This window comes from Acomys russatus, chromosome 10 (assembly GCF_903995435.1).
Source record: "Acomys russatus chromosome 10, mAcoRus1.1, whole genome shotgun sequence".
Lineage (NCBI taxonomy): Eukaryota > Metazoa > Chordata > Mammalia > Rodentia > Muridae > Acomys > Acomys russatus.
Window position 1 is genome coordinate 1,413,191 of NC_067146.1, and position 19,043 is coordinate 1,432,233.

At 41.3% G+C, this 19,043-nt stretch overlaps 1 protein-coding gene and 1 gene segment (V, D, J or C); both read right to left on the reverse strand.

Moving 5' to 3' along the window:
* LOC127194822 (T-cell receptor beta-1 chain C region-like) overlaps positions 1 to 19,043 on the reverse strand; it is a 231,238-nt gene that overhangs the window by 194,025 nt on the left and 18,170 nt on the right.
* On the reverse strand, positions 9,715 to 11,318 carry LOC127194345 (anionic trypsin-2-like). The gene is made up of 3 exons (XM_051151658.1): positions 11,071 to 11,318; positions 10,134 to 10,270; positions 9,715 to 9,864 (listed from the first exon to the last, which is right to left on the reverse strand). Exons 1-3 carry the CDS (start codon positions 11,198 to 11,200, stop codon positions 9,715 to 9,717), a joined length of 417 nt encoding a protein of 138 aa, XP_051007615.1. The 5' UTR covers positions 11,201 to 11,318.

Here is a 19,043-nt window from a genome sequence, read left to right on the forward strand (position 1 = left end):
TCCCTCCCATTTTCCCCTTACTCCCCTCCCCTATGACTGTGACTGAGGGGGACTTCCTCCTCCTGTATATGCTCATAGGATATCAAGTCTCTTCTTGGTAGCCTGCTATCCTTCCTCTGAGTGCCACCAGGTCTCCCCATTCAGGGGACTTGGTCAAATATGAGGCACCAGAGTACGTGTGAAATTCAGACCCCACTCTCCACTCAACTGTGGAGAATGTTCTGTCCATTGGCTAGATCTGGGTAGGGGTTTGAAGTTTACAGCCTGTATTGTCCTTGGCTGGTGCCGTAGTTTGAGCGGGACCCCTGGGCCCAAATATGCCTATCATAATGTTCCATAAAAGTCTTCACTAACCAGGAAACTGGGACAGAGGGGAGGACATCCTACTGGGACTCTAGATGAGAGAAGCATGGGAGAATGGCAAAGTTGAAGGATCCAGAGGATCCTAGAAACCTACAAGAAGTACCACAGGTTTTTAATCCATTCTTCAGTGGAGGGGTATCTAGTATGTATCCAGTTTCTGGCTATTACAAATAAGGCTACAATGAATATAGTTGAGTAAGTGTCCTTTTGGTAAATTGAGACATCTTTTGGGTATATGCTCAGGAGTGGTACAGATGGGTGCATATATATAGAACTATTTCCAATTTTCTGAGAGAGCACAAGATTGATTTCTAAAGTGATTGCACAAGTTTGCACTCCCACCAGCAATGTTGTAGTGTTGCCATTTCTCCACATCCTCTCCAACATGTGCTGTCACTTGAGTTTTTTATCATAGCCATTCTGACTGGTGTAAGATGGAATTTCAGTGTTGTTTTGGTGTACCACTGGTCTTTTAAGAACTTTTATTATGAACAGGTTTTCTATTTTGTCAGAGGACTTTTCTGCATCTAAGAAGATGAACATATAATTTTTGTATTTCATTTTCTTTATATGGTAGATTATATTTAATGATTTTCCTATCTTACCCTTGCTACATCTATAGGATGAAGCATACTTGATCCTGGTGGATGATCTCTTTGATGTATTCTTGATTCATTTTGCATGAATTTTATCTATGTTCATAAGTAAATCTGGTCTGCAATCCCTTTTCATTTTGGGTTGGTATGTAGTTTGGGTATCAGGGTAATTGTGACCTCAAAGAACAAACTGGGCCATATTCTTTTTGTTTCTATTTTGTGTATAATTTGAGAAGTATTGATCTTAACTATTCTTTGAAAGTCTACACTAAAATCATCTTGCCCTGGAATTTATTTGTCTGGGAAATTTTACATATAACTTCTATTTCACTGGGGTTTATTAGTCTCTTTAAATTATTTATGTGATCTTTATTTAACTTTGGTAGGTTACATATACAAAGAAAATAATCAATATCTTTTAGATTTTCTAATTTGATGGAGTATTGAGTTTTAAAGTTAGTTCTTATGATTCTCTGAATTTAGTTGTTTTCTGTTGTTATGCCCCCATTTCTAATGTTGTTAATTTGGGTATTAGAGAACCACATTTTAAATAGTTTGGCTAAGGGTTTGACAATCTTACTGGTTTTCTCAAAGAACCAAGATTTTGTTTCACTGATCCTCTGTATTTTTATTTTTATTTTTTTATTTTCTGGATTCTATCCCTGAATTTGACTATTTAGTATATATAATTCTTTGGAATATTATTCTTTCTTTTTGTTTTATAGCATTAAGGTGAATAGATGAGTTACTAATGTGATACCTCTCTCCATTATTATCTAGGCATTTAGGGTTATAAACTTTGATTTTTAGAGCTGGAGAGTATTTTCAATATAAAAACAACTATGTGAACAAAATGGGGAAGAATCTTGAACTCACTGGTACAGGAGACAACTTCCGGAAATGAACACCAATAGCTCAGACTCTAAGGTCAAAAATTAAAAAATGATTCCTCATGAAAGTCAAAAGTGCTTCTATAATGTGAAGGACGCTGCTAATGGAACAAAACAAAACAAAAATCTTCACCAACATTACATCTGACAAAGGGCTAATAATATCCAGACTATGTAAAGAACTCAAGAAAGTAAAAAACAAACCAAATAATCCAATTAAAAATGGGGCACAGAGCTAAACAGATAATTCTCAATAGAGGACCATCAAATGGCAAAAACAAAAACAAAACAAAACAAAACAAACACTTAAAGAAATGCTAAACACCCTTAGTCATCAGGGAAAGGCAAATCTAAACAACTCTGAGATTTCATCTTACATCTGTCAGAATGGCTAAGATCAACTGAAGGGACATGACATGCTGGTCAGGATGTGGAGAAAGGCGAATACTCCTCGATTGCTGGTGGGAGTGCAAACTTGTACAGCTGCTTTGAAAATCAATCTGATGCTTTCTCAGAAAATTGGGAATACTGCTACCTCAAAATAAAGCCATACCACTCATGGGCATACACCCAAAAGATGCTCCACTGTACAAGAAGGACACTTGCTTAACTATATTCATAGCAGCTTTATTCATAATAGTCAGAGTATGGAAACAACCTAGATGACTCTCAACCAAAGGATAAAGAAACTGTGTTACATTTGCACAATGGAATATTATTCAGCTATCAAAAACAAGGAGATGTTGAAATTTGCAGGCCAATGCATGGAACTAGAAAAGATCATTCTGAATGAGATAACTCAGACCCAGAAAGACACACATAGTATATACTCACTTATTCGTGGATATTAAGCCAACATAGATGTCCTTTGAGGGACTCTCCCCAATGGAGGACCTGAACAGTGCTGCAAGTTGTATGGAAGAGTTGGGGGCGTGGAAAGTTGGGAGTGGGGGTGTCAGGAGTTCCACAAGGAGATTATCAAGGCTGGCAGATCTGGATCCAGGGGGCCCTGCACAAACTGATGCACCCACAAAGGACATTATAAGCCGAGAACCTAGAATCCCTGTTCAGATGTAGCCAATGGACAGCTCATTCTCCATGTGGGGAAGGGTTGTGGGGAGAGCAAGGGACTGCCTCTGACATGAACTCTAGTGCCAGAGATTTCATCACTTCTCTTTGGTGAAGAAGCCCTGTGGGAACACAGAGGAAGGACATGTAGGCTATCCAGATGAGATCTGATAGGCTGTGGTCAGGTGGGGGAGAAGTACCTCACTTGTCAGAGATCTAGGGGAGAGGAATAGGACAGAAGAGGGAGGGAGGGTGAGAACAAGAAGATAAGAGCAAGGGATTACAATCAGGACATAACGTCAATAAATTATAATAAAATAATAAAAAGAAATGTTTTTAAAAACGCAACCATGTAGGATCTAGAAACTTCCACCTTTCCTTGTACAGACATGCCAGAGGAATGCCATTTCATAGAAACATGCCAGGAGCAATATGGATCTCATGCTCCAGTAAAGAAACCCCTTCTTCATATGGATGGTCCCACCCATACTTGTGTAGCAAGAAATAGTGCAATATGAGGAAACTTAAACTTCCATGTTCATATTCTTTCCAGAAGACCAGTGCCAGAAGGAAAATGCATATGTAGTTTTTCACATCAGGACAATTTGTTTGATTGTCAGCAGAGCATTTAGCTGCCACCTGCACTCAGTCCCACATGCTCCAATAATTTCCATATCTTCCCATGGCCTTGGAACAGCATGACGGTTTAAAATAGTTTCTCTGGTAGAAAGGAACGTATCCAAATTAAATCTTTCTGTATACCTCATACTAACATAATTGTGAAACATGAAAGTATGTGAATAGCTTGAAAAACCTGACAGACATGGTACTATGATGGTAATAATAATAGTATATTTTTATATAGTAATAAGCCCAGAATCAAATAAATGAGAAACAGCATGCAGAGATGACAAAACAGATGACATGTCAGCAAGATATAAACTAAACAGAAAAATAATGAAACTAACAAAAATGATGAATCAAATGGGCCTAACAAGTATCTATAGATATCTACAGAGGATGCTTAAATCTCAGTGAGAAGGGAAAATAGAATAGATGTTGGGCAAACTGTCATTTTTTTTCACCTTGAAAGCTACTAACCTGCACATCCTGTTTACTCAGGTAATTAATTTTATTCCTTTTCAAGTCTCTGATGGGGTTCAAGACCAAATAGTTTAGTTTCACAATTAAGCTTAGTTGTTTAGGGGTTAAGATGTTTTTTAGGTCCAGATAGATGTTAAAAGTTGATATTGATGAGATATGATAGATATTGGTTTACATTCAGAATTTTAGACTCACCAAGTAGGAAATATGTTTTCTTCAAGGTTGCCAAGTGCAAATAGCTAAAACAATATGAATGTAACATTAATATAATTCCTGATTGTTCCATGGTTCTTCTTGCTGTAGGTAGTTTATTTTATATATGTGTAATAACATAAATGTATACATAAAAATATTTTTAAAAAGGAATCAATGTTCATGGTGGATGGAGGGAGGGAACTGGCTGGGACAGAAGGAAGGGATAGAAACAGGAAGAATCAAATGTGGGGAGGACTTAGAGAAAGCAACCTGGGAGAGAAAACTGAGATTGGTGTGGGGGCATCTCTGAGATGAACTAGAAAGAGATCTAACAAAAGGAAAATTCCAGGAACCTATAAGGGTGACCCTAGCTAATATTCCTAGCAACATATGATATCAAACCTGAAATAGGCACTTTCTGTAGCCAGACAAGACTTCAAATGGAGGGATAGGGACACAAGCCTACACACAAAACTTCAACACAATTTCTCCTGCCACAAGATGTGCGGGCATAAATAATGTCCATTCAATGACTATCCCGACTTGATACAATGAGGGAAAGCCCATCCTTGACATTATTTTTGTTGTTGTTATACTTGCAGACAAGAGCATAGCATAACTGTCCTCTGAAAGGCTTCATCCAGAAGCTAATGGAAACAGATGCAGAGACACACATCCATTATGCAGAGCTTGGGAATCTTACGGAAGAGGCAGAGGAAGGATTGATGGAGCCAGAGGGGTCAAAGACATTACAAGAAAACTCACAGAAACGATGAGCCTGGGCCTATAAGAATTCCCAGAGACTAAACTACAAAACAAAGAGCATGCATGTGACCCCTGTGACCTCAGACCCCTACACATATGTAACAGATATATAGCTTGGTCTTCATGTAGGACCTTAAGAATTGGAGCTGGGTCTGTCTCTTACTCTGTTGTATGCCTCTAGACCCCTTTCCCCTAACTGGACCACCTTGTCTGGGTCCAATAAGAGAAGATGCAGCTAGTCCTACTGCAACGTGATTTCCCAAGGTGGGTGGTTATTTATGGGAGGCCTCTTCTTCTCTGAGGAGAAAAAAAAATGGTGTTATGGGGAGAGGCAAGGTGAGAGGGAGAAACTGTGAGGAGAGAAGGGGAGTAGCTGTGATTTGGATATAAAGTAAATTAATTAACTAATAAAAAGAGAAAAACAAAATTAGAATGAAGAAGAACTTGAGCAGCTTTAACAACAAAAAACTGTTATATTTTTGTTTGTGAGCATGGACTTGCTTTGTAGACCAGGCTGGCCTCAAACTCACAGTGATACCCCTGCCTCTGCCTCTTGAGTGCTGGGATTAAAGGTGTGCACCACCATGGCAGATGGCATTTATATTTCCAGTTCACAAGACAAGAACAGATAGCCAATGACTCAGTGGAAGTTCTTCCAGGTGTGAGCTTCTGGCACTGTAACTCTTCAGTTAAGCCTACATCATCAAGGACACACTTTTCCCTGTTTCAGTAAAATTTTTCAATAAAAACATCTTAACTTCTCCTACAGCCTTGTGGAGGTCAACAACTTTCAGAAGTCATCTCTCTCCTTCCACCATGTGGGTTCTGGAGATGGCACTCAGGTTGTTGGGCCAACGGCAAGCACTTTTACCTGCTGAGCTGTCTTGTCAGATTGCAGTAGAAAATACTTAACTGAGCTGGGCATGGTAACACAGGTGTTTAATCCCCCACTCAAGAGGCAGAGACAGGAGGAGCATCTTGAGTTCAAGGCCAGCCTGGTTTGCAGAGGGAGTCCAGGATAGCCAGTGCTACACAGAGAAACCCTATCTTGAAAACCCAAGAAACTGTGGAGAATATTCTGACCATTGGCTAGATCTGGGAAGGGGTTTAAAGTTTACCTCCTGTATTTTCCTTGGTTGGTGCCTTAGTTTGAGCAGGACCCCTGGGCCCAAATCTGCCTATCACATTGTTCTACTTGTAGATTTCTAGGACCATCTGTATCCTTTTATTTTGCTATTCTCCCATGCGTCTCTCATTTAGAGTCCCAATAGGATGCCTTCCCCTCTGTCCCAGTTTCCTGGTAAGTGAAGGCTTTCGTGGAACATGCCCCTTGGGCTAGTATGCAGATATAAGTGAGTATATACCATTTGATTCTTTCTGCTTCTGGGTTAACTCACTCATTATGATCATTTCTAGCTCAATCCATTTATCTTCTCCACAGTTGAGTGGAGAGTGTGATACGACTTTCTCACGTACTCTGGTGCCTCACATTTGACCCTGTCCCCTGGAGGGGGAGACCTGGTGGCACTCAGAGGAAGGACAGCAAGTAGCCAAGAAGAGACTTGATACCCTATGAGAATATACAGGGGGACGTAATCCCCCTCAGGAACAGTCATAGGGGAGGGGAATAATGGGAAAATGGGGGGGAGGAATGGGAGGATACAAGGGATGGAATAAACATTGAGATGTAACAAGAATAAATTAATAAAAAAAATAAATTAAGAAAAAAAAAAGAAAAAAAGAAAACCCAAGAAACAAAACAAAACAAAGACACCTATTTGAGACCTGCATTGCCAATCCTTTTAGGTGTGCTTCCTTGAGTACTGCCACCACCTCCGCCCCTGTCTCTCTCTCTCCATCTCCCCCCTCTGCTGTGTGTGTCTCTCCCTCCGCGCGCGCGCGCGCGCGCGCGCGCGTGTGTGTGTGTGTGTGTGTGTGTACATCTGTGAGAACCAGGAGGGCAATCTTGAGCATACTATTCTATGTTCTCCAGATTTTTGTTTTGTTTTGCTTTGTTTTTCAAGACAGGGTTCCTGTGTAGCCGTGGCTGTCCTGAACTCTCTTTGTAGACCAGGCTGGATTCAAACTCACAGCGATCCACCTGCCTCTGCCACCCGAGTTCTCTGCTTAAAGGCGTGTGTCACCAAGCCAAGATCACCTTTTTTTTTCTTTTTTCTTTTTCTTCTCTTTATTTTTAAAAGCAGTGCCTCCTGCTGAACCTAAAGTTCACCAATTTATCTAATTGGATGACCAGCAAGGTTAGGGATCCCTCAGGCCACACCTTCCCACCTCTAAGGCTAAAGACGTGCTGCTGTACCTGGTTTCTAGGAGGGTGTCGGGGACCTGAACTCAGGACCCTACACTTGTGCAGCAAATAATTTACCACTGAGATATTGTCTCTGCCACAACTATGCTTCATATTTGTTCATCCTGAAACTTTTTCTGTGTTGAAGCCAAAGATTTAACTTTATGTGAGGTGAGGCCCCTAAGAGATTAGGTGAACTCCATGGGCTACTGTAGGCTCAAGCGCAGGGAGCTGCACTTCAGTCCCAGCTGCTGTGTGCACTGTAACCTCTGAGCCCAAAGGCATCCTTCCTCTGTGAGCTGTTTTTCTTTTTAAGGGAGTGTTGTCTTTTAATGTACTTACTTTATTTTTAATTAAATGCATATATGTGTGTGGCAAGGAAAAAAATAGAATGGAGTCAAATCCTCACTGTTGGATTGTGTCCTCAGGATCTTAACCTCTGGTTTTCTTCTCCCTCATCTAGAAACAGGATAAATAAGCTCTACCTTCAAGAGTTTCTTTTTTTCTAATCACTTTACATCCTGCTCCCTGCACCTACTCTCCTCTCCTCTCTGCCCCACCCTCATGCCCCCCTAACCCCATTCTGCCTTTTACTTCTTCTCAGAGAACAGGAGGCCCGCAAGTTGTACCAACATACCCTGGCACCTCAAGTTTCAGTAGGAATAAGCATATCCTTTCCCACTGAAGCCTGACAAGGCATCCTGGTTAGGGGAAAGAAATCCAGGGACAGGCAAGAGAGTCAGAGAAAACCTCTACTCCTGCTGTTATGGACCCATATGTTGACCAAGCTGCACATCTGCTACATATGTGTAGGGGGCCTAGGTCCAGTCCATGCATCCTCCTTGGTTGGTGGTTCAGTCTCTGGAGCCCTCATGGGCCAAGGTTAAACTCTATTAGAGGTCTTCATGTGGTGTTCATCACCACTCCTGCTCCCTCTATCTTTCTTCCTATTTTCCCACAAAACACCCTGAGCTAGGCCTATTGTTTTGCTGTGGGTCTCTGCATATGTTTCCATCAGCTATTGCATGATGCCCCTCACTCAGAAGACAGTTCTACAAGGCTACTTTCTACAAGCAGAGCAGAGTGTAACTAATAGTGAAAGGAGTTGGCTCTCTCCATGTGGTGGGTCTCAAGTTGGGCCACTCACTGATTTGCTGTTCCCTCAATCACTGCTCCATCTTAATCCCTACACTTCTTAAAGACAAGATTGACTTGAAGGTTGGTTTTTATGGGTTGGTTGATGCACCCCTCCTCTACTGGAAGTTCTATCTGGCTACAGGAGGTAGTGACTTCAGACTCTGGAACCCTCCCTGCTAAGAGGCTCAGATAGGGTCACTCCCATAAACTCCCAGAGCCTCCCATGTCCCAGAGATGCCCCCCACTAATTTCTGTTCTTTCCCTCCATTTCACCCCCTCGATCCCCCTCCTTCCCTCCCCAGACCTGATCCCCACACCTGTTACCCCTCCTTGCCCCCTCCTTTTCCAACTACTTTAGATGTCTATTTATTTCGTGTTCTGAATGAGATTCAATCATCCTTCCTTCAGCCTTCCTTACCTTCTTTGGGGCTATGGATTATAGTATGTTTATCCTGTATTATATGGCTAATATCCACTTATAAGTGGTCACATACTATGCATGTCTTTATGGGTCTGGGTTACCTCACTCTGGATGATCTTTTCTAGTTTCATCCATTTGTGTGCAAATTGCACGATGTCTTCATTTTCAATAACTGAATAATATTCCATTGTATAAATATATCAAAATTTCTTTTTATAAATTTTTATTATTACTATAATTTATTCACATTGCATTTGGATTTTATATTCCTGTTCCCATCCTCTCTCCTTTTTCCATTCTCTTCCCTTCCCCGTGATCTCTGACAGGTGGGGTCCTCCTTCTCCACCATCTGACCACAGCCTATCAGGTCTCATCTGGATAGCCTCCATCCCCTTCCTTTCTGTTTGGATGGGACGTCTCCCCTAAGGTACAGTGATCAAATTGAGAGAACCTTCAGATTGATTTTGAGAGTGGTTGTACAAGTTTGCACTCCCAGCAGCAACGGGGGAGTGTTTCCCTGGCTCCACATCCTCGCCAGCATGTGCTGTCAATTTAGTGTTTCATCTGAGTCATGTTGATGAGTATAGCATGAAATCTCAAAGTTGTTTTAATTTGCATTTTCATGATGACTAGGGACATCAAGCATTCTTTAAATGCTTCCCAGGCATTTGACATTCTTCTGTGGAGAGTTATCTGTTTAGCACTATACCACATTTTTAAAGGTTTTCTTTTTTTTTTCAACTGCTGATGAAACAAGAGGACCTCAAATGGGAATGTATTTCTCACAGACAAAGGAAAAAGAACTCAGACACAGAAAGTGAGGAAACATTCACTTTATTGGCATAGCGACTCCAGAGGAATTAATGATGCTCAGTTGGCAGCAATGGTGTCCTGGATCCAGCTCACGTAGTTGCAGACCTTGGTGTACACACCAGGGTTGTCCTTCTGAGCACAGCCATAACCCCAGGAGACAATGCCCTGGAGCTGTCCATTGCAGACCACAGGGCCACCAGAGTCACCCTGGGATGAAGAAACAGAGTGGTTAAATATGAAACATGTTAAAATAAAAGGACCACATTTACTGTGACGTGAAGATGACATTCTAGCCAGCCTTTGCCCCATTGGTGTTCCCATTCTTTACTCTTGCTAACAGGTGGAAATGACACCCAGAAGAGACCTCCTCACATTTCCTGGAAAGACCTACAGGAAACTTCCTTGCCAGAGACACTAGGACATTCCACTCTCACTCCTAGGAAAACATGCATTTACATGAGAAGGGAGCCAATTACCTGGCAGGAATCTTTGCCTCCCTCCAGGAAGCCAACACAGATCATGTTCTTGGTGATCTCTCCAGGGTAGGAGGCTTCACACTCAGCCTGAGACAGAATTGGGGCATCCAGGCACTGGAGCAGGTCTGGGTTGTTCACTTTGAGGAATAAAAAGAAGGAAATGTGATTCAGATGAAGTTAGGGATCAAGATTCCAGTATAAGCACTCTGATCTCTGTAGCATTCTTTTTTTTTTTTTTACCTTTTAAAAAAAATTTTATTAATTTATTCATATTACATCTCAATGGTTATCCCCTCCCTTGTATCCTCCCATTCTTCCCTCCCTCCCATTTTCCCCTTACTCCCCTTCCCTATGACTGTGACTGAAGGGGACCTCCTCCCCCTGTATATGCTCATAGGGTATCAAGTCTCTTCTTGGTAGCCTGCTATCCTTCCTCTGAGTGCCACCAGGCCTCCCCCTCCAGGGGACGTGGTCAAATATGAGGCACCAGAGTACGTGTGAAATTCAGACCCCACTCTCCACTCAACTGTGGAGAATGTTCTGTCCATTGGCTAGATCTGGGTAGGGGTTTGAAGTTTACGGCCTGTATTATCCTTGAGAGATGGTTCAGCCGTTAAAGGCTAGGCTGACAACTATAAATATAAGAGTTTGGTTCTCTGCAGCATTCTTAAAGATATTAAGGCTCAGTGAGAAGTTTAGATCCCAGAACCATCATTAATGTCATCCTTCCTGAAAGTAATAACAGCTCATTCTGCATTTCTCCTGTTTACATTCTGGGAACCAGATCATTTTATGTGAAAATATCTCTTGTACCCACTGCAGAACCTTGTGTGTACTGGGTACTCACAGTGTATTTGCATCTTAGAAGAAAATGGTTTAAGTGTAGAAAATTTTTGGTCATGGAAATTTGTAAAGAAGGTAGAAGTGTCTCACTCACCGCCTGAGCTCAAGGTGTTGCCCCAGCCAGAGATGAGGCACTGAGTGCCAGCAGCTGCACAGGAAGTGGGCAAAGGTACAGCGGCTACTTGGGCATTGAGGGTCACAGGGGAAGCAAGCTTGATCAGCATGATATCATTGTCCAGGGTCCATGCACTGTAGTTGGGGTGCCTGATGGCCTTCTCAGCATTGACAAACTGCTCCTCACCCTCAAGGACCTTGATGTTATGCTCCCCCAGTCTTACTTGGATGCGGCTGTTGGAAAGAGTTGCTGGTTACAAAATTCTTCTCCACGACCCCAAATAGCTCAGAGTTATTAAATGACTTTTGCTGAATATGTCAGGAATGGGGAAGGGCCTGGTTTATATCACAGAAGTAGGGGAGGGGTGCTGTGCAAGTAACATTGTGGGGCCAAATTCCTTTCTGTTTCAAAGACAGGTATTATGATTGAGAGGAAGGACTGAAATTGGTGATGCTCATCAACCTTCTCTCCCTCCTTTCTATACAAACTAGCTCTTTGGGTCTCCACCCTTCCTGTGTCTTTACAATGTATAGCCATACAGCGTTTTACCCTTAGACACTATTATCCTGATAGGCCTAGTCCAGGTTGAGATAAGAATAGTTCATTCCCTGCCACTGCGGTACTTGGCAATTTGTTGTGAACTTAATTTTTTTGTTTCTTTCCTAGACTTTCTGATTTGTCATCTGGCTTATTCTGAGGCACACTCAGTTGTGACACCCTCTGACATAGATAGCGACTTTCAATTATCTCTATATATTGAAATTTTAAATTTTAAAAGGTTATAGGTTGTCCACACTCACTGAAAACTGAGTTTGTCACCCTGTTATAGGATCCAATGTTACTATTTGCAGAAGTCTTTTTGTGACGTCATGTTTGGTTCTTTCTACCTTAAATTCAACTCTCCTTGCTGTCATTATCTGCACCACTGGTGGACTTGGGGTGGGTCAAGGGTGTGAGAAGCTTCCTATCCTCTATCCTTATTCTCTCCAAACTCATGAAATGAGCTGCAGTCAGTGATCTCTCTTCCCTCACTCTCTACCCATTCACCTTACACCCTCAGTTCCTGCCTGACCTTATACTTGGCCCTTAGAAGTGTCAAGTGTGTGTTCTGTACAGTCAGGGCCCATCACTTACGACTTGTAGCAGTGAGCTGCAGACACCACCCACTGGTCATTGATGAGGGAACCTCCACAGAAGTGGTAGCCAGAGTTCAGGGACACCTGGTAGGGGACGGAATTCTTCTGGCAGGTGTATCCACCAACAATCTTGTCATCATCATCAACAGGGAAAGCAACTTCAAAAAAGACAAGAAGACCATTGAGAAGACAATTCATCAAGGTTCTGCAGGGCGGAGCCCTCAGTCATCAGCCAGCTCTCAGCTAATCGCAAGTCCTTTATAAGTATCATATGAAGTCAAGAAAGTAATACTGTATCCCCAGTAGGCATAGACATGTTTGTCAAAAATACAGAGTACTGCAGGCCAATTGAAAACACTCTGTAGGTTACTGCATTCTGATGTGTTATGAGGAATAAGGCAAGTAATATTCCCAGCATGTAGGAATAGGGTGCAGAGATGGTTATCTGACCCACTACCTACTTTGACCTCATGTTTATCATTCATTGTCACCCCGTGACTAACCGAGTTTGAGGGGTTTAATCTGGCTGCACCTATGTTGGAAAATATCTTTGCGGATGTAGAGCTTTATGTACCCAAATCTTTTCCAGCTCAAGACTGTGTATTAAGGACAAATGGAGAGTAGACCTTACATAGGACAGAGGGATGTAATGTTATTGTCCAAGATGATTGATATTTAACTTTTATTGCATGTTTTCCGTGTCTTTAAGTCAATTTGCTATGTACTTTACAGAAATGTCCTTCCTAAGACAAAGCCATTGTTCCAGAGATATAAGATCAGTATTTTAAAGTATTAATCTCCAATATAATGAGGATTTTAGCTTTCAACTTAAGAACACTCCTCTGTAAAAACAGTCATTGCTGAGCTATCTCCAAGGTGTTGGACCTGATCCAGAGTCCTGTTGGTTAATTTCATGGAACCTCCACATGCCTTCCTTTTCTAGACTCTCTGATCACACAATTAATAACAATGGCAGGGGTAATAATCACTAGGCTTACAAAGAAGCATGAAATATTAGAAGCAGAGCTGCTGCTGTAGGAAGAGACAGGACACTGTAAAAAAAAAAAAAAAGCTGCATTGGTAGTGGGCTTCACGGCTCTGATAAGAAGGAAGAGCAGGACCTGGGTTGAGGCATGGCACTCACCAGCAGCTCCCACAAGGGCCAGGAACAGGAGTGCACTCATTGTGGCAGAAGATGGTGAGTGGCTGGAGGAAGCCTGCCTTTATACCCCAAAGAAGGGAGGGGGAGGTGCTAAGGGGAGGGCCCCCCTGCTGCTGCACAAGCACACCTGTGGGTTTCCCTTTCCCAGAGTCTTATATCACCTCTTCTCTGTTTGTCTACACTGTGGGTAGGTGAGGTGCTTGTGATAAGGAAACTTTTCTTCTTGGTGAAGGCAAGGTAAGCAGTTGACTCTTGAAAGAAGGTTTTACAAAAACAGTGGAAACATAGACTATGTCTATGAAGCTGGGTCTTCTTAGACCAATATATATAAGGTTGCTAGGTAGATAACACACATAGTCCTTAGTTATACCATAACTTCACAGGAAACTTGAGAGAGGCCTGATATTGGTAGGGCGGTGGATATTCAGGGAACTAGAGTTACGTAAGAAGAAACATATTGTTTCTGGATCTAATAACTATAAGCTGATGATGCTTATCTCTAGAACAAGTCATCACATAGAAAAATCATATCCAAGGGCTTTAGTAATCAGAATTAGAGTATGAAGCAACATGGCAAAGGGAGAAAGCGATGTGATTTGTAGTGTAATCTTTCACTTGGCTCTTCTTTCCAACAAGGCTCTGAAGTGTGAAGAACGAAGTTTGAGTAGGAGCTTCTTAATATGTTCCAGAGATGGACCTCTACCACCTTCTCCTTTCTCCTCCCTTTTGGCATAATGTTTTTGTGGATTATATACAGTTTACCCTTGTTCATTCAAATGTTGAATTCTCTACCCTGCTGTCTGGCTTCAATATGGACATTGTATTGTGATAATTATTCTAAGTATCTCCTGTCTCAAGTTTGTATAAACATACCTTCCATTTGTTCTCTGTATTGTCAATAAAAAGCCACCAGCCAATGTTGTGCAATTCAGAGACTAGGGTGGGAACTCTGGGCACAACAATCAGAGGAGACAAAGGAAATAGGAGATAGGGACACGTGGAGAGGACCAGGAAACATCAGGAAAATTAACCGCACATAGGATGTGGTTAAAAGCAAGTATAAAGTGGGCAATCTGAATGGGAGGAAGGTATACTAGCTGGGGGTTTAAGATGGAGTAATTAGTGCTCAGCATTGTGCTCTAGGCTAATTAAGTAAGCCCTAGTCTCTCTGTGGTTATTAGGGTATATAGCTGGTGGATAAGTAACTGCTATTTTACTAATAATATAAATCATTATTAAATATTAATAATTATTCTACAAATGACATTCCATATGTGAAGCATCGAATCAAAACTAACCTGAGGTAAGTTCTGGGTGGAACCACAAAGCCTTCTCAAAACAAAACATCTTCAGAGCTCTGTCTCTTTAAGAAAAAAAAAATGCCCAAAAAAGGGAGAAAGAATAAGCTGAGCTTTAAAACCACCACTTTACACAAATATTAGTAGCAGCTCTGCCAAGCATTGGATGGTTCCACAGGGTCAAAGCACTAGCTAGGGTTTAGCTGTGTGTTCTCCTAGCAGTCTGCCAATGGACCTTACTGCATCTGTGTCCTGAGCAAGACAGAATGCTAGGCTAATGGCAGCAAGTAGAAGGGACGGGTCAGGCATCTACTGAAAAAAAGCCCCAGGACCCAGTAAAACACTGAGCTGGTGGGGATATAGACCCTAAGTCAGAAACTTGGCTTGACCTGATGAGCAATGTCCCAACTCAGGTTGGTACTTGGGCCCTGGGCAAACCGCGTGAAAGTGATCCAGTTTTAGGCTAGAGTAAGGTAGAAGCCTGAAACACCTCTCCCTGTGAATGAAAGAAAAGAGGACATGGACAACCACTACATGGGATGCAGGAGCCAAGCACACACACACACACACACACACACACACACACACACACACACACACACACCAGAGAAAGACAGAGAGAGAGAGAGAGAGAGAGAAGAGAGAGAAGAGAGAAACCCAAATTCAGCCAAACTTCTAAGTAGGCAAAAATGTCTACAAAAGTACATAGATTCTAATAAACAAGCAAACATACAAACTGAACATAGATAGTCCAAAACTACAAAATTTAAAATATAAAACAAAGTCTCCATAGAGAGATTTAGAGATTATTATTATTATTATTATTATTATTATTATTATTATTATTATTATTATTTTCTATGTTAAAAAATGGAAAACCCTGTAGAGGAGGAAATTTGGACTCCACACAGGTTTATTTTCACCATCAGCATATAAATAAAATCATATGGAGAATGCTGAAGGAAATGGATCCTAGGATGTACTGGGGAAGACGAGCCAGCGAGGCCTGGTAAATATAGTCTGTATCCATGCCTGCCATAACTGGCCCAGGTACACAACAGAATTGGTGCTCAGAACTCTTTCCTCTGTCCTCTCAAGTGCATTAAATGGCTCATGCTATCATCCACTACACTGCATATGTATAGAGACTCACATTCCTTTTTAAAAGTTGTTTATAGTAAAGTATAAAAGAAAGGAATTGTCTCCTAATAATGAAGATACTGTGACTCAGATGATTCCTCATATGGTTTCAAGGCTCCAAAAATACATGGAAACCCTTTTGGAGTATGAAACTTTTCACCATGGCATTCAAAAGGCAATTGCTAAGCAAGCAGAAGTTTCTAGGAGATAAGGTCCTCCTGCCATTGTTTTTCTTGGCAGATCTTGAACACCACATTTGTATTTTATCTGGCATTGTGTCTCAGAGCCTTGCTTTACCATAACCCCATCACTCACCTGAGCCATTTCTCACTCTGACCCTCTCTGTAAAGAAACATTGAAGGGCATGAGAGAATGGTATTCTATAGCTAACACTTGTAGCTTAACCACTTAATATTTTGTGCTTCTATTAATCACCTGATATCAATTTTCTCTAAGATATTAGAAATCATAAGCTATGAAGACTATTGCAGATAATTATTACCTCATACTCTAGACTGAGATGAGTATGGTAGATTCATTGAACCAGCCATCACACTCCATTTGAATGTCTCTGCCATTCCTAATACCGTTAATCCTAATAAAAAATTCCTTTGTGTCTTTCTGTAAAACATTATCCTAGTCCCCACTCAATGATTAGCACTGTGAAATCATTGTATTTCAATTTTGGAAATAGTGGCTAATTTTTCTCTGTGTATTTAATGCTATAGATTGTAGTCTTTTATGGACCTTATATTTATCATATCATTCTGCATTTTGTAGATGATCACATGAGCTTTAGAGAATGGAATTAAGTTTTTTTTTTTTTTAAAGTATATGCACCAACAAGTGTGAATGGGAGTCATACTCTAGACTGGCGTGCCATGACAAGGCCATTCTGGTTGCCTTGTTCTTGTCCTGTGTTTGCTTCTGTCTCATGAAAGATGCAGATAACAGATACTGTTACCTCATTTTCAGCCATGAAGAATCTATATCTCTGATGAAAAATGACTTCTTCATAGCTACTCAGGAAAATGTAGAGATAGTTCCTATTTCCATTGTTATGGGACCCACATGATAACCAAGCTGCACATCTGTTATGGATGTGTAGGGGGGTTAGGTCCAGCCCATGAATGCTCTTTGGTTGGTGGTTCAGTCTCTGTGAGGCCCCATGGTATCTGGTTAGTTTACTCTGTAGGTTTTCTGATGGTGTCCTTGATCCATCTGGGTCCCTCAATTCTTCCTCCCACTCTTCCACAAGACTCCTAGAGCTCTGCCTATTATTTGGCTGTGGGTCTCCGCGTCTGTTTCCATCAGCTGCTAGAGGACAACTCTCAGAAGGCAGTTATGCTAGGCTCTTGTGTACAAGCATATCAGAGTATCATTATTTGTGTCAAGGGCTGGCTCTTTCCCATGGGGTAGGCGCCAAGTTGGGCCAGTCACTGGTTGGCCATTACCTCAATCTCTACTCCATCTTTATCGCCACACTTCTTATAGGCAAGACAAGTTATGAGTGGAAGGTTCTATGGATGGATTGGTGCCCCCTCCCTCCACTGGAAGTCCTGCCTGGTTACAAGTGGTGGCAACTTCAGGCTCCATATCCCCAGTCAGCTAGGGTCACCCCCATAGACTCATTGGAGCCTCCCCTGTCCCAGAGATGCCCCCACCAATTTTTCAATCTCTCTACTGGTTCTCCCCTACCCCACTCTTTCCACTCCTGATCCCCACCCCCATTACCCTCACTACCTCCTTTCACACACAACTCCTCCCTCTCTCCATCTACTGCAGATGTCTATTTTATTCCCCCTTTTAAATGAGCTTTAAGTGTCCTTCCTTAGGCCCTTCTTGTTACTTAGCTTCTGGGTCTGTGGATTGTAGCATAGTTATCCCATACTTTAATGGGATAATATCTGCTCATAAGTAAGTACATATCATGTGTGTTTTTCTGTGACTGTGTTACCTGACTCAGGATGATCTTTTTTAGTTCCATTCATTTACCTGCAAATTGCATGGTGTCTTTGTTTTTAATAGTAGTATTGTCAAAGAAATAGTGAAGTAGTCTGTAGAGAAAAATTAATGAATACAAGAAAATTTATGAACTGGATGTTCATAAAGCAAATTGCTTTCAAAAGAAACAAATAAAGTGGATATCTTAAGCCAAATGCTTTAAAAGCAAGCCAAAAGTGTATTTAACACAAAGAACTCTAAAACAAGCTCAGAACAAATAAATAAATGAATCATTGACCAAATCAAGGCAAGTTAAAACCCACAAAAAACTAAAAAAATCACACAAAAGAGGACACATCAAGGATATTTGGACACCAAATGTCTGGCTAATAGCTGCCTGTCATTTAAGTTACTCTCTACTATGAAGTGAATAATTCTGTAGAGTCCACATTGGATCCCATAACTACTAATACAATTAACTAGCTAACACACCCACCTACCAACCAGCCAAGCAACCCACCAACCCACCAATAAATCAAGCAAACAAATTAACTAACACAATTAAACCAAGAACTTTACATCACAGGAAATATGAAGCAGTTTGCTGGTTATTCTAGAACCAAATATAAGTAATCATTGTCCAGATCACAGATTTAGTTAACCAGATTTCATCTTAAAACATGGTAACTATTTCTTGAATTACTTTAGTAACAGATCAAAAATATCATAAGTCAAGCCCCAGCATTGTAGGGTACAGTTAAGTGAGGAAACCTCAGCTATAAGCCTTAGATGCTCCGGTGACATCTGTAACTTCTGAGTTTTTGTAATTAAGTAGGCAGCTAAGTTAATACATTTCAAAAGAATTCCAGTCAACATCACCAGGTGGCCAAGGTATGACTATTTAAAAGATAGGCCAAAATAATTTGTAATTAGGCTTTGAACCTACAACACCCCAACAACTCCACACATCTAAGGTCCAATAAATTATTCATCCTATAAATTACTCAATGTCACATGTACCCTCTTTCCTGGAAATTTCATTCACAGTTTCAAGGAAGCTTCCATTTAAAAAAAAAAAAAAAAGGTCAGAATAGCAGAGAGAGGTCTTACTATGTATGGCCTTGTCACAGGCCATGATGGGTAGCTTGTGAGAGGGAGGTATGTGATGCTTTAAGTGTGAAGAAGATGTAGTCAAAGACCCCAGCAAGTTACAGATGCCAAGAACACAGAATGGCATCTAAGAGAAGCTGGAGGAAGTGAGCAGAGCTGAAC